This window comes from Orcinus orca, chromosome 12 (genome assembly GCF_937001465.1).
Source record: "Orcinus orca chromosome 12, mOrcOrc1.1, whole genome shotgun sequence".
NCBI classification, from domain to species: Eukaryota; Metazoa; Chordata; class Mammalia; order Artiodactyla; family Delphinidae; genus Orcinus; species Orcinus orca.
The window spans coordinates 34370789-34386428 of NC_064570.1; the positions used below are offsets into that span (position 1 = coordinate 34370789).

General features: G+C 38.2%; 1 protein-coding gene and 1 long non-coding RNA gene across 7 annotated transcripts in view; one reads left to right on the plus strand and one right to left on the minus strand.

Annotated features, from left to right (window-relative positions):
* Positions 1 to 588: 588 nt before the first annotated feature.
* Positions 589 to 15640, plus strand: part of ECHDC1 (ethylmalonyl-CoA decarboxylase 1) — a 44393-nt gene continuing 29341 nt past the window's right edge. Inside the window, exons 1-4 of one of the 6 annotated variants that reach the window (XM_049695655.1) lie at positions 627 to 694; positions 760 to 881; positions 11448 to 11495; positions 15058 to 15279. In XM_049695655.1, the coding sequence (XP_049551612.1) occupies positions 15060 to 15279 (220 nt within the window). In that variant the 5' untranslated portion in view covers positions 627 to 694; positions 760 to 881; positions 11448 to 11495; positions 15058 to 15059. Of the gene's footprint in view, positions 882 to 11447; positions 11496 to 15057; positions 15280 to 15640 lie in introns of all 6 variants that reach the window. The other 5 variants (XM_033407630.2, XM_033407646.2, XM_033407643.2 and 2 more) reach the window with 5 other exon arrangements.
* LOC117196993 (uncharacterized) lies at positions 1172 to 6191 on the minus strand. Its single transcript, XR_004477455.2, has 3 exons — positions 6108 to 6191; positions 1750 to 1828; positions 1172 to 1661 (listed from the first exon to the last, which is right to left on the minus strand). It is a non-coding gene; the product is annotated as an uncharacterized LOC117196993 (long non-coding RNA).

Genomic DNA, 15640 nt, shown 5'->3' on the forward strand with positions numbered 1-15640 from the left:
ATAACTGTCATCTTCTGTGCTACCTTCCATGAATCTTCACTAGCTGCCAAACTTGTTCCCCTTCCTCCAAACTCCTGAGCACCTTTTCAGCTACCTTCCAAAGCACTTCGGATTGACAAATAATTTTAAGCTTGTTGAGCGTTACAATGACGCTATTACACGCGGTGCATATGCTTTCTGGCAAAAACAAAAAACACAAAAATGCCTTCTCTCCACTCAATAACACAGATGACATGTATAAGAAGGCACAGCCTAGATAACTTCCTCTCCCCTCCCGTTTCGAAGTTCTCCTAAATTGGTCCTTCTCCTTCACTCTTTCCACGTTTACACAGGAGCCTGAAACAGCGCAGGACTTCGGGGCTTCCGGGCACCAGCCCCTGCCCTGCGTCGCGAAGCTCAGCAGATAGGAGCCCGCTTTCAGGGCTCACTCACGACACGAGCACCCGGCCAACAACGGGGTCTTCTGGGTCTGGGGTGCCTGCCCTGGAGCGGCACAGGATCGCCGGGAGAAAGAGCCGACGCGTAATATAGGTAACCGGCCGCGGAAGATCAGAGGGCAGCGGGCGCTGCAGGTCGGGGGCGGGGAAACGGAAGAGGATCTGGGCGGAGCGGAATGGGGGCGCGGCGGGGCGGAAGAGGAAGTCGGCGCTTCTGGGAGCTGCGGGACCTTGTGGCCGTAGGAGCTTCACTTTAAGTAAGTACCGTCTAGGCGAGGACTCTAGCTGTCTCTGCGTAACGGACTTTAGTGTTTCTCCACAGGGATTCCAGACGGCGAGCCGCGGGGGTTCGGCGGCGCGGTCCGTGTGAAGCCGCCCCGCAGGCCCGCTGCCCTCTGCTGGGCGTGGGGACGCAGCGCACAGCGACGCAGAGGCCTTTGCCAGGTGAGCGGAGGGTGATAGGAAAAGACGAGTCGAACTTTCCTGGGAGAGTGGAGAAACAGCTGACATAAACGTTTTCAAAAGAATAGGGAGACCTGATTTCAGTGCACTAATTTAAATGCTGAATACTTTCCAGGCCCTCTTCTCAGCAGTGTTAAAAAAAAAACGACTAAAGAAAATAGTTTAGGTGATACAGTTTAAGTTCACATTGACATGAAGTGGGCAGTCTCCTTTTGGAGACATGCAAAATAAGGTGCAAGGCATGAAGCTTTTAAGGTAAAAATAAAACAGCCGTTTATTTTACCAGCAAAATGGGCTTATTTGGGAATAGCAGAGGAATTGCAATTCGAGACAAGCGAACTATAGGAAAAGCCATAGCTAAGTTCAGCAAACAAAGGAGAGGCCCATTCTGTTACAGAGAAAAAGGAGGAAGTTGGGAGGGGTTGTTCTGAAGAAAGTCCCCTGGTAGAAAGTGAGAGTTCAGGTGGTGATGGTTCCTCCTAGGCAAATTTGCTGGGTGAACAGGAAATCTTCCCTCCTAGTAGGTCTGTGAATGATGCTTTGCTGTTGGAGTATGTAATTAACGGGAGTAGTTGATGCTTCTTGTGGTATGTATGAGGGTTCCCCCTTCTGGACTCCCAGCTATTTTAAATGAGGTTTCCTCTATTCAGTTTGACATTTTCTGCTTTTCTCTGAAAGCATCGCTGATCAAGAGTCAGGTTTTCCATTTTCAGTGGCCTTTGTCCCTTGGTGCCAGGACTTTTCCTGGGTGTTGTGTCCCACCTTAAAGGGAAAGTGCACAGATTGGAAACGACTGAGGTCATGTTCAAGTAACAAGGAGGAGTAGGAGGGAGAAATCTCAGGCACTTACCATCTAAAGTCTGTGTCTTCTTAAGGTCATAAGCATTGCAGACCATTCTGATCATTTTGAAATGTTGAGCCAGCATTACCTGTTGGACACATCAGTTTTACAAAGGTGTTACAGGAAACAAAATACAGAACTTAAAATAGTTATACAAACCGGAATTAAAAGTAACATAACTCCAGTCCCTGGTGGCGCAGTGGTTGAGAGTCCGCCTGCCGATGCAGGGGACGTGGGTTCGTGCCCCGGTCCGGGAAGATCCCACATGCCGCGGAGCGGCTGGGCCCGTGAGCCATGGCCGTTGAGCCTGCGCGTCCGGAGCCTGTACTCCGCAACGGGAGAGGCCACAGCAGTGAGAGAGAGGCCTGCGTACCGCCAAAAAAAAAAAAAAAGTAACATAACTCCAAATTTTATGATGGTCTAAACTAGGACCTTAGGCCTGCGGGTAGCCAGCTGAACAAATCATGGAGGGTCAGGTGAGACTTGTTGCAACCAGTGCTCCTTCTCCTCAATTCTTCCATGCAGTTGAGTTTCTGCTGCTCTAATCATGTTTTCTTTGGCACTTACTCGGACCTGAGGGAAAAAAGGCCCTTCCTACAGAGGCAGACATGGAGTCATGTATGCCTCCTGGAAGTTCCCACTCAAGGTGGCCATGAAGGCTTAGTAAAATGGATCAATGGGAGGCTTCTGTTTTGTATTGAAGAGAAAATAGAACAGTGAATACAGCAACAGCACAAACTGAAAGAATTAACTGAGCATGTTGGGAAGACAGGGCAGGAATAAGTATGGAGCAATAGCTTATGAGCTCTTTGCAAAAACAGCAGAACTTCAAAGCCGTATTAAAATAGTATTGTTATCCCAAAAGAGCTGTTTAGAACCAAGTGTGTTATCCAGTAAGACAGCCTGTAAGGTTGCAAATTCAAAGACTGTGAATCTAGGTAAGAATCCTGAAACAGTTAATAGTCCAGATGAAAGAAAGACTTCAGTGAATTCTGAACCTTCTAACTCTTAAAAAAAAAACCCAAAATGCAGGTGAAAAGACTAATTTGTTATGGGGTCATGATGAGGTAGTTTCTGAAAGGCCATAATCAAAAGAAGAGGATTTGGGAAATACAAACAAGGGCATTGTCTTTCTGTGAAAGAGAGAGAGAGTAAAAAAAAAGCAACAGTGAGAAAAAGGGTATACAGGCCTGGTCAGGTCATCTTTGGAAAGCTGTATGCCTCCGTTGTCAGCTGCTTCTCTTCCTAGTCATTTCGATTTGGAGGTTTCCAGTGTTTGTGTAGGACCACATGTCAGGTGCGGTCTTCTCTAGCTGTGAGATGTGTACTCAAGGTTCGAGTCCCTGAAGTTTGGCTGCCTTCTAGGTAGTGAGGAGGACCTGGTATAGTCCCTTCCAAGAGGATTCAAGGCAGTCTTTGTTCTTACTGATTTCCAATCAGAAGAGTGGAAGAAAATTGAAAACATTAGTCTGGAGAGGAGTAGCCAGACATTATTGGAGACTAGAAGAATTTAGGATCCAGTCCAGTGTGCAGGTATATGACAAAACCTTGGAGATAATTGATAGCTACGTAAGTGCAAACATGATTTTTCTCTCTATGATTGTCCTCACTTTTATCAAAGATAATCATAGTAAAACTAATTTGTTGGTATTAAACTTGGTTTGATTATTTACATAAATGCAGCAAGAATGGTGATTGACCATATAAGCTCTTTTTCAAAATTGTTTTGCTGGAATCTTGTAAGCAAGGTACCAGGCTGATTTATTTATTATTTTTGAGAAGTTCCTTAAAGCTGTCTGGTCATATCTGTCTATGTACGTCTTTCTTGAATATGATAATCCAGCCAAAGCCTTGGTAATATAGCCAATATTTCCAGTTGTGTCTTGTTATGAGGAGAACAGATTCTCATTGAATTTATGCAAGTACACATATTGTCATGAAAAACATACTTAAGTTTTTGAATTCTGGAGGGATCAGGACGGGAGAAAAAAAAAATATTTTAACCTTTGTTACAAAGATACGTTTTCTTTTTTTTTTTTTTATGTGGTACACGGGCCTCTCACTGCTGTGGCCTCTCCCGTTGCGGAGCACAGGCTCCGTATGCGCAGGCTCAGTGGCCATGGCTCACAGGCCCAGCCGCTCCGCGGCACGTGGGATCTTCCCAGACCGGGGCACGAACCCGTGTCCCCTGCATCCGCAGGCGGACTCTCAACCACTGCGCCACCAGGGAAGCCCAAAGATACATTTTCTTAAAGGAGAGGAAGAAAAAGGTCCTTTAAATCTAGTTCTGTGTAATATCTTACAGTTATCTAACACCTGCCTTCTAGAGTATTTGTCAGGATCTTTTCTGCAATGAAAGGTACTAGAAATGATATTTGCAAAAGCACCAGAGTAAAACAACAACTGTCTATAACTGACAAAAGACTTAAAAATAGTAATGATTAAAGATCTGATGAAGGTTCATAATGATGTAATTGACAAGTCAATTTGGTTATTTCTATGACTACATCTTTAAAATCATGGCTGATAACATTATGCCAGGACACATCAGAATCATAGGAATTTTCATACAATCTCTAGAACATTTAATAACATTCACGTATACAACATAACCTAAGAAAGTTTATCATCATTTATTTGACAAAGCTTCCCATATAATCTGACATATCAGATAAACCTGATTAACATCTCCCTTTTTATAAGAAGAGAGAACAAGTCCTCTGAGAAGTCCCAGGGGCCGTCTGGAGATTCCCAAAGTTATTTTCAGGTCAAAACGACTTAATTTAGAGTTTGATTTTGGGGAAGTGTTTCAAAGATATCAAAAGGTTTTGGACATTTGACCAAATAAGATAACTGAAGATTACAAAACACCAAGTATCTATTTAATCAAAATGACAAAGATTTCAAAAGACAAGTAGAGAAGGTTACATAGCTGCAAAACAAAAAAAAAAAACAAACCAAACCCTTAGCTCTTCTTTATAAAAAAGACAGCTTTTTAGAAAAGCACAGGAAATAATTTTGATAAAACACAAAAAGGTAAGGAAAAACCTTTCACAATCTCTTATCAGGAGCAGACCAATAGCCCGAGCAAACTATGTCCTTTTAGCAGCTGAAAGAAAATTAAGTTCCAGTTTTACATAAGTACACTATTGATATTAAAGCTTACTTTTAAAACCCTTATAGCAAGTATATTTAATCTTATCCTACTTTATTGCATATAAAATTTCTTTCAAAAGATTCTTGTTTCACAAACCCTTCTACAGTTTTCTATTTACATTCAGATTTTGTCTTATCCTTTCCTTTTTATTCTGGCAACTATTTTACTTCAGGACAAAACTACTTCCTTTGCATACAGCGATGTTTTCCTTATCATTTCTAGTAGCTTTAATGATATTTATTAATCAGAATATATAACCCTTAGAAACTTTGATTTCTAGTGAAAACTAAGAAGTAAGCAATTTTAGAGTAGCAAATTTATAAATGTATTTTCTAGTTTCCAAAGGTATATGCCATTTTAAATAGTACAGTCTTTCAGTGTGACACAAGACGGTTACTGAAAGACAAAAATTTATCTTTGGTTTCTCTAAAATAGAAAGCCAAAAGCAATAGATCTGTGTTCGGTAATTAATGTTTTAGTAATTTATCATGTTTGGAGAATGATCCAGACATTCAATAAAGATTTGAGTATGCTATTTTTTTTAAGGACACATATCATAAAACATAATTGTTGCACCTAAACACTCTTACCCCATTTTCATCTATCTGAATTATTTGTTCCCAGCATTTATGTTTAAATTACTCACAAAAACTTCATGAGACATTAGACAAAGTCAGCCATCAACTCAAGCAAATTTTTTTTCTAACTTGCAACAGAGATAACATGAACTTATTTGACTAGTAAAACCAAGTAGAATAAAAGTATTATATTTAATGCTGATAACTCTAAAGCCATGCCTGTTTCAATTAGACTAACAAATTTAAACTAGCTTTAATGCCCGATATTTTCCCTGATCACATGAACCACAAAAGCATCTGTTTGAGTTTCTCTTATATTTCTGATAATTTAATTTATATAAGTACTTAATTTTTTTAGGCCAGTTAAATAGAACTGTTTTTATAAATTAATTTTGGCAGTACCATCTGGAGGTATAAAAAGAACACATATCTATAACACATATATGGACGCACATAACATACAGACAGACACAGAGATCTTATAGCCTGGTACAAAACTCAAAGAGAATATTTGGATCCAAACTGTATCTCTGGCAGATGGACTAAGTTAACCTGTTTAATTGCATACTGTAAGGATCCTCTTAGAGCTGTCTTTTTGGAGTCCTCTTGTCTTTTTAGAAATTTCTGCATACCTATTAAAGAATGCATTCCACTGTCCTCGAGATCAGGTGTCCTAAATATTGAACCTGGGTTTGAGCAAACTGCAGTTTTTCTTTGGAGACATTACATCCCCTTAAGGTCAAACATTTTAACAGGTGGATGCTGTTTTTCTGTGAAGAAATTTGAGAAGGGGGGCAGAGAAACAGATTATCTACATAGTATAACAAAGTAGAGAATAGAAGAGTTTATCGAAAAATTTGATCTCAGTAGGAATGGATATCAGTAGCTTGTAGGGATTAGGAACAATAGGGTACTGAGGGATAACGGTGTTATTTATTGTTCAGAGGTTCTGGACAAAGCTCCATCCCTGGCCTCGGGTTTTCTCACAGGTAAACTAGGGGTATTACAAGGAATGAGTTTATTGCTTTGAAGGCTTATTTATCTACTGTCAAATTCTAGAATTATTATTTCCTTTTTGGGGAGAAAGAAATCCCAGCATGATACTTATCTAAGAAGTCTTGGCCTAATAAATGAATAGGGGGCAGAGGAAGTTAAGGAGGGAAGAGTGGGTATCTCTCAAAAGGCCTAAAAAAAGGCCTATTGCAGAGACTCCCACTATCTGAACCGTGTTAGTACCCATCTTGGAGAAGGGAAGGAGGAAGCCGGCACTGGAGGCAGGGCCTGAGACAAAGAAAATTGGAGGAGGGGAGAGAGAGACCTCAGAGGACATGTCTTTCTTTCTTCGTTTGAAACGTGCATGAGGTAGGACTGCAATTTTTAAATGTAGTACTGTCCAGAGTCCCTGAAAGGGCAGGGGGCGAACTCCAACATGTAGATTACTGGGATCCCATTTCTCAGGTTTTTTTCCTAGAGCAAAAGAAAATTCCTAAACAGTCTGCAGGTCAAATATCAGCACAGTTCCAATAGGAACAGCCTGATTCCAAACGAGTTGGGCCAAATGCTAAGTGAGTGAGTGCTCACAGGAGGGATAAAGCCTTTATACAGAAAGTTATCTAATGGAGGTTGTCTAAGTTTTGGTTTGCTGATGTGGGACCCATGGCAGGAACAGCTCTATTTTGGGCCTAGAAATTGATTTCAACAGTAGGTAATGTTCCCTGGGAACTCTGTAATTGTCCTTCTCACTACCTGTATTAAATTATCTTGCTTAAGTAAAATTTGCATCCTTCATTTCATGCAGCCAACTTTTCGACAACAGCAATAATGACTAACTCATTTTTGGTAAATGTTCTTTCATTCTAGAATTCTTTTGAGCCTCATTAATCCTTTTAATGCTACACACACATATAACTGCGAAATCTGCTGGGGGAGGGAGGAGCATGGTAATAAAACAGAGGATCTTTTCTTGATATTTTATTGGTCTGATCTGAAAGATGAGCAGATCTCAGTTAGTTGGGGCACAGGCAGTGATCAACATTCCAAGAGGAGAGACCAGCTTGCAGGGAAGAATGGAACCGAAACAGGGTGAATGGTGGGAATAATAAACAGGGTAGGTAGAGTTGGTTTGTGGACAGCTTCTTAAGCCTTGTATGGCATTATGGATTCTCAAGCATTGTGTGCCAAATTATTACTGGTGAATATTATTTGTCAAGTACTGTACTAGGCACTGCAAATGCCCTCTTACAGCTAAATCTAGTGGGAAGATTTGGTTAAAGAAGTAATTACAGGAAAGCGTGAGTGAGGGTTAATAAAGGATATAAATATTGTGAGAACAGAGAGTAAAAGTATTTTGTATAGTTTAGAGTATTAAAGGAGATGACTGGGAGTCTGAGGAAGAAAAAAGTTTGATGGGTGGGGGAAGCACATATTCAGAGGCTTGGAATGAAGAGAACACCTGAAGGATTTGAAAAACTGAAAGAAGTTCATGTTGGCTGAGAGGAAGAAGGGTATGTGTGGCACGTAATTAAACTTGAAAGGTAGGATAATAAATGACAGCCTAAAACCAAACTAAAATACGAGAAACAGGTCATATACTGACAGTCTAAAGTAGAATAGTTTTGATTTTTTGTTTACTCCCTGCGTTAAGCTAATTGTTTTCTTACTAAGTATGCGTTTGTGTTTATTGTCTAGATTTAGCAGTTTCAACACATGGTAAAACAGGTTATGCCTTCTAAGAGAACAGCTAGCTTAGATCCTGTGCAGGGAAGGGAGCTAGTTGATCACCTTTGAAGAACTTTAAAACAAAAGTGGAGAAAGTGAAACCTTTGATCTCAGATGTACACAGGGCTCTCTTCTCTTTTCCTTTTCCCATGGTATGGTTGTGAGCTTGTTCAGCTGGGCTGAATCTGCTTGTGGTAGGACAGCAAAGCACGTCCTGAAGAAAATTTATAAAAGCAAAAATGCCTCCGAACCTTTTCGTTGCCTCTGATCCTAGGACAAATCCAAAATGCCGATTGCTTAACTACATGCTTATAAAAGACCAGAATCTCAGCCCTTGTTTGTTCACTTATACTTTCAGATAATATGGTAGTTTAATAGTGGTTTACACCTTGTCATCTTCTAAGTACTGAACTATTGTCTAATTTAATCTCTGAGTTTAGAATTGGGATGAAAGTATCCATAATAGGCTATTTCAAATGTCAAGAATTGGATCCCTAAACTTGAGACCAGCAAATCTAATAGGCTTAAGCAGCGCCCTTGAGTTTCTCTGGTACTAGTGTGTGGCACAGACAAGGGGATATGAGGGGAGAAGAGAAAAGAAAGGAGAGTTAGTGCAAGGGGGACAAGAGTGAGGGGGGAAAAGAAAAAAAATATGGAATCAATAGAGAAAAAGGATAATGAGGTTTTTATTATAAGGTTTCCATGGAAAAATCAGCATATCAGAGTTGTCCAATGAGGCAAAAATGTTAGTAACATGAATATTTAAATTTGTAATGATTTAAGTATGAGGAGATACAGATCTGATGATGTCTATACTAATTGCCCTTGTTTTGGTTATTGGAGGTGGGGAAGTGTGTGAAGACAGAACAGACAGACTCCTTACAATGAAAGAAGATAACGTTTATTGAATCTATTATCCCTTCATAATACTTAAAAATGCTAATGATTTTATAAGCCTTACCCCTTCTTATTTTCTAGTTTAACTCCTTATTCTTTTCCCTAAACAGAATACTGTGGAAAACAGGGAAATTTATTTATTTCTTTAAATAGCCATTTAAGTTCTCATCAAGTTTCTTTGGCACAATTCTTTTATACTGAAGTCATGGTCAATGTGGAAGAGACCTCTGCCCCAACTGAATTTTCCATTGAGTGGTCTTTTCTATATATGACTTATCCCCAGGGGCAAAACATGCATAGAGCATATTCTAGGCAAAAGCAAGCTTGGTCATATTGTGTTTTGCTCTGACCCTCTATGTAGACCTCTCAGTTTTGTGAACTGATCTGGCAGGTGACCTTGAGAGCTTATTTTTCTTAGACTAGAAGCAGGCCTAAGGAACCCTGAGCCCTACTGCCTTTAACCTTCTTCAGATGCCTTACGAAGATAAAGGCAGCCCCTGCTTCCATGTACCACACAGCTGAAAAAGAAAGAGAGGAGAGGAGAGAGAGAACCCAGTAGAGAGGAAAAGGAGGAAAGGAGGGAGATGAGAACAAAGAAATCCAAAGTGGCAGCAGTGCCAATGGAAACAGTTTCACTCTGTTGCCTTCTACAGAAGGCTGTGGTACTTTGAATGTCGTTGGCTCAAAACCGATAGCATCTTCCTTTGAAGGAGGAGTGGGGAAGGTAGGGCAAAATAGGTCAAGTCATGGGTTCCCCATTTAAATTTGCCACGAGTAGTTACTAGGTCTTTTTTAAAATTAATTAATTTTTATTTATTTTGGTTGCACCGGGTCTTAGTTGTGACATGGTCTTAACCTCAGTACTCACTGGGTAAATTGCCTTTCATTCCTAGAAAGTTAGAGAATGTAACAGGCTAGTCCTAACCCTTGTGAGGGAAATCTGGTTATATAGTTAAAGTATGAAGAATACTACTAACCAGACCCTTGTAAAATATGTATTACCAACTACAGACATTATAAATAGGTAGAGCGATGTTTTGTTATCTATTACTTACCATCATTTCTTGAAAAGTGTTAGTATTTTCATTAATGATCCAGTAGAGATTGTGTTGTATGCAAACCCAATTTGTAAACATGAAAAGAAAAAAAATATCAGACCCAAAGCTCTTGTCTGTTTTGTGAAAAGGAGCAGGGGCTCCTAAGCTAGGACTGACCGTGGAGTGGTGGTCCTGGATCAAACTGACCAGGGGCCAGTGAAAAGGAGATCTCCTTCTCTGGCTGACTGTAATACCCTTGAGCACTTGTAGCTACATATCCTGGACTTGAATTTCCTAGAATTCCAACAATGAAATAAACTTTTTCTATATGGCAAATAGAGATCTTTTATTTAGTTTGGGAAATGATGGTTAGGTACAGTAATCCCTGTATGGTAATAACCACGTTAGGTATCATTTAGTACCGCAAATATTAAATGTAAAGCTCTGTATGCTAAAGCCATGAATAAGATGTGATCCCTGCCCATAAGAGTTTTTGAATTTACTGGAGGCAGGAGCTTCATCTCTAATTCTTTCTTATCTGGTTTCTGGTTGTACATCAATTTTTAAGAAATATCATTACCTTTAATAAGGACACTTGCTCAGTTGTCAGACCTGCCAGAACCTTCAGACACCTATGTGGCCACCAATGGCAATATTTGTGTTCTTTATTAAATATCTTCTATGCAAAAAACAGTACTTAGAAAACTAGTCTTGAAATTGGCAGTTTAGAAGGTTGGGAGAGATTACTAGCAAAGGTAGAGACCATCCCCTCTAAATTTGGAATGATATCCTTCAGTTAAAAAAATGTTTAGTGAGAAATGTAGCATACATGCATATAGTGAAAAGAGCATAAGAAGAGTTTAAAGAAAGGCAACAACAAAAAGAAATACCTGTGTATCCATTACTTAGGTTAAGAACTACAACACATTCATTCTGAAACCTTACTTTTTCAAAAGTATGTTAGGTTAGCTTTCTTCATTCTTCATGTCTACATTTATTTTCATTCTGGCTAACTGTAATACAACCTGATTTCAAAGTAAGTAAATGAAAGCAATCTTTTATAGAAGTAATACATGAATAGTAGTGTCGCACAGTTTCATATAACCTCATAAATGTTTTGATTTCATCCGATAGCCTTTATGTAAAGTATGTTCTTGTCTATTCAAAAGACTTGTGATTCTAGGCGGCTATTTAGTTACCTAAAATAGTGTCTCAAGTTTTAAAGGTTTTTATAAATTGATAATTTGTTTTAAAAAATTACATGTATTTATTTGGAGAAAAAGCAGAGTGAGAACTTCAAGAGCTTTCCTGTTGTTTCAGAATTTGACAGTAAGCAGGTCACTCTCTAGAGGAAAGCTTCACATAAAGGTAAGCTTCCATTACTTGTAAAATGGAAATGTGGGCCCTATTTTCTGTTTGTCTGTTTTCTAGATTTGTTTTGGGAGGGTAGTGGGACTATATAATTTTCATTCTAATAGATTAGTGCTAATGTAATCAGGTGAAGAACTGATACTCTGGAAATATGTAAGATGAGAGTATTTTGAAAGTAGAGCCCTCTGCCAATATTTTGGCCACAAGACACTGCAAAAAAAGAGCTGATCTGAGTTTACTTCTTTCTTTGGTTACTCCCCAGCAGAACTAGAATGTTGCTTGATTTTTGTTCTACTTCTGCTTAGAATGTTAAAACTTGGAAAGAATGAAGGGAAATAAAGTATAATCCCATGCACTGATTTAATGTCTTTGGATCCATTTCTGCCTATAGAAAATTCTTAGACTTCGTGATAAAAGTTTATTGGTGAAGAGAAAAAAATCCTTTTATGAAGTTATGGCTATATTTTAAATTTGATGCAGGTCTCTAATAGAGCTTAATAAAAGGAGGGATTTTGTTCTATTTTCAACTAGAGAGTTGAATATTATTGCTGAGTGTGTATGTATTTTGTTTCTTTGATAAAACTAAAAATACTTTTTTTTCTCTCTGAAATAGCTAGTTAGCAAAGGGGAGATCACTAAATAGGAGCTCAATAAATACCAATTGAATTGTTACCAATTATATCTTACCAAATGCTCTTATCATATGCATGTATGTTTATATACTAGGATCCCAGTCCTTTGAACTTCTTGGCTATAAAAACCTATATACACATGGTGTAATTTACTTAATGGCTTTTATGCAAAGAAACTATTCAACCATTTTTTATTCTTAGAATGAAGCTATTTACTTTAAATAATCCAAGAAAGAATACTGTCCTGTTGTAAAAGATTTATCTTAATTGCTAATCTAGTTATTATGTATGTTTTTTGCAATTTGTCTTTTAAAAAGCAAGGAAGGCTTCCAAGTTCATTTTGAATGATATATTTTGACCTTATTTTTCCCACAGACTTTGATCACTGAACTTGAATCTAGGGATAGTGAAAGGGGAGATGAAAAAGAAAGAACAGTGGTTGGGGATGAGAGGGCTTTTTTGCACATTGCTGGAGTCGTGAGCATACATGTAAATATACATATATATCTTGTCCTGAGAATATAAGTTTTGCTAATTTATTTCTAGCCTCATTGCTTGTAATTTCTCAATAACTCCTGAAATTTTTAGTGTAGATTTCCTCTACTAGCTAAGAGAATCTTGAGAGAACTTGATGCTTATATTTAGTTGATAATTTAGGAAGCCTCCAAAATCCTTGTGTTTTTTCATAACTCTTTCATACTTTTTAATTAGTAAAAACATTGTATTTCCCCCCCCCATCCCTTTCATTTCCCATAGACCTAAATTTTCCCACCTTAATCACTTTATTTCCCCTTCAGGTTCATTTTTTAGGTTCATGCTCAAGTCCTGAGAAGGACTAATTTTAAATCTTTTCAATTTCTTTGAAAATGTATATGAAGATTTGTACTTCTGGGGGCATACAGTAGAAAGATAGCTCTGATTTTAAGGTGTAGTATACAACTGATTGGTGACCACTGTATTCATCCAGGTACATAGGTTTGAACTATGTTAGTCATAGAAGAAGTAAAGGATGAGAAAAATACAAAAGGTTGCATATGAGAAATGAAGGTGGGGAAGGCGATTGGGTTTTCCGCTGTGGCTTTCTGGGTTGAGGATACTGTGGATAGTTAAGGGAAGGAATAAAGTAGTTACAGGTTTTAAAAGTGTGAGTTAGGTTTAAACAGTGATTTTGAGAAACCTGTGGCACATCTAGAGGTGAGGAGTAAGGAAGTAGATTTTTGTTTGATTTAGGAGGACTTGGGCATAAGGTCTCAACTAGAGATGGAAATGTAGAATTTGTTGTCTTACGAGTTTTAATAAAAACTGTAGGCAAATGAATAAAAGAATTCCAACAGATTAGTACTAAAAAGGCAAAAAAATGAGCAAGAAAACTTGAAGAGGCACTTTATAAAAGATGATATGCAAATAACAAGCATATGAAAATGGAGCTTGACTTCATGAGACATCATAGAAATGCAAAGTGATACCACAATGATATACCACTCTCTAGAATGCCTAAAATGGAAAGAAAGGAAAAAAAAGACATTGGCAAGTGATAACAAGGTTGTGGAACAACTGGAAAGTTCACTAGCTGTGGATGTGAAAACTCTTAGGCAGTATCTTTTAAAGTGAAATAAATGAACAGATGTGATCATTATGACCAGTGGTGTACCCGGAAAATGGCTGTGGGGGGGGGCGGGGAGAGATTGATATGCAGAGTTTGCTAATACTCTCACCATGGTTAATTTCAAGCTACCTATGGTTTAAAAAGCAACTTGCAAAATTCTTCAGTGTTTAACAAGCAGTTTTAGCCAGCTGCTGCCTGACCCACTAATTCCATTTCTAGATATAGCCAGCAGACATGCATACTTGTTGACCCAAAAGACAGATACTAAAATGTTCACAGCAGCTCTACTTGTAATGCCAAAACCCAGAAACAACCCAGATGACTATTTACATTAGAATAGATGAATTGTGATATATTCATATAATAAAATACAACAATGAAAAGAATGGACTATTTAGAATCTAATTACACATAATAATAGTAATGGGTGTCACAAACGTAGTTGAAACCAGACACAAAAGAATATTTACTATATTTTTCAATTTATATAAAGTTCAGTAGCAGGCAAGCTAATGTTGGTTATTAGAAGTCAAGATAGTTGTTATTTTTATTTGGAGTCATGTTCAGTTTCTTGATCTGAGTGCTATTTACTTGAATGTATTTACCTTGTGAAAATTCATTGAACTGTAACCTATGATTTGTATAATTTTCTGAACGTATTTTTTATGTGAACAAAAGTACTTACATAGGGCAAAAAAGCATTTGGGCAGATAGGAGATTACCCAGAGATGAGATATATAAAGTGAGAAGAGCGACAGAAGTTTGGGGAATACAGAAACCACACACATACATTCCTATTTCTTTGCCCACTTTCCTCAGGACCCATTCCAGCTTTTTCTATAAAGCATTACATAAGGTAAGGATAATGCTAAAAATAAATTTTCTGTTAGAGACTGGAACTGCTCTGTAGCATTTCTGCATAGAGATTGTTTCCAAGGGGACTTCTGGACTGAATTTATTCTTAGATTTAGAGTTAAAGGAAGAACTGCTGTCATGAGGAAGACTCCCTGAAGGCAGGAGATGGTGCTAACTACAGAACAGCAACATTTTTCTAAATCCTCCTAGTGTGTTGGATCTCAGTAAATGCCCTATAACTACGTCATCATCTCCTGATGATATACTGAAATAATGTAACTTATATCCTTTGGTTTGAGAAGCGGGGGGGAAGGGAAGCAATCCTATACACTTCTCAGAGAGTGTTTTGAGAAGTAGGGAAGTCCTCCCAATAAACAGAAAGGTCTCTCACTAAAGCCTATTAATGTATAATATTCTAAAAGTGTCTGTTTATCCAGACTACTGCATACTTATCTTTCTTTTCCAGAAATGGCAAGACATGTTTTGAAGACATCACCTATCCCTATGAAGACAAAATTGCTACATCAAATAGGATTGTCACTTTATAATACCTCTCATGGCTTCCATGAGGAAGAAGTGAAAAGAAAACTTGAGCAGTTTCCTGGTGGATCCATTGACCTTCAGAAGGAAGACAGTGGCATTGGCATTCTTACTCTGAACAATCCAAGTAAAATGAATGCCTTCTCAGGTATAGAGAGCTTTCTTTTGTTAGTTAAAAAATGACACTAAATCTAACCTGCTGTCCCATGCTTTTATCCTTAAATCTGTTGAAGAATTCTTGAAAGTCATGGTACTCTTTGTAGAACAGGAGAAAACAAAACAAAACAATCACCTGAACCAGGAACTCTTTTACTAATTGTGAATATTTTAATGTTTTTAAAAAATCCGTGAGTATGGATGTTGGTAAAAAGGAAACCATCAAATTAATCTTGATTATTTTTTCCATTGAAATTTTAAGTGCTTAATAACTTCATTTGTTTGTGTTCAGCTAATGTCACTGGGAGACAAAGGGAAGGATGTTTCAAAGATTTTAAAACCTAAAGAGAAAA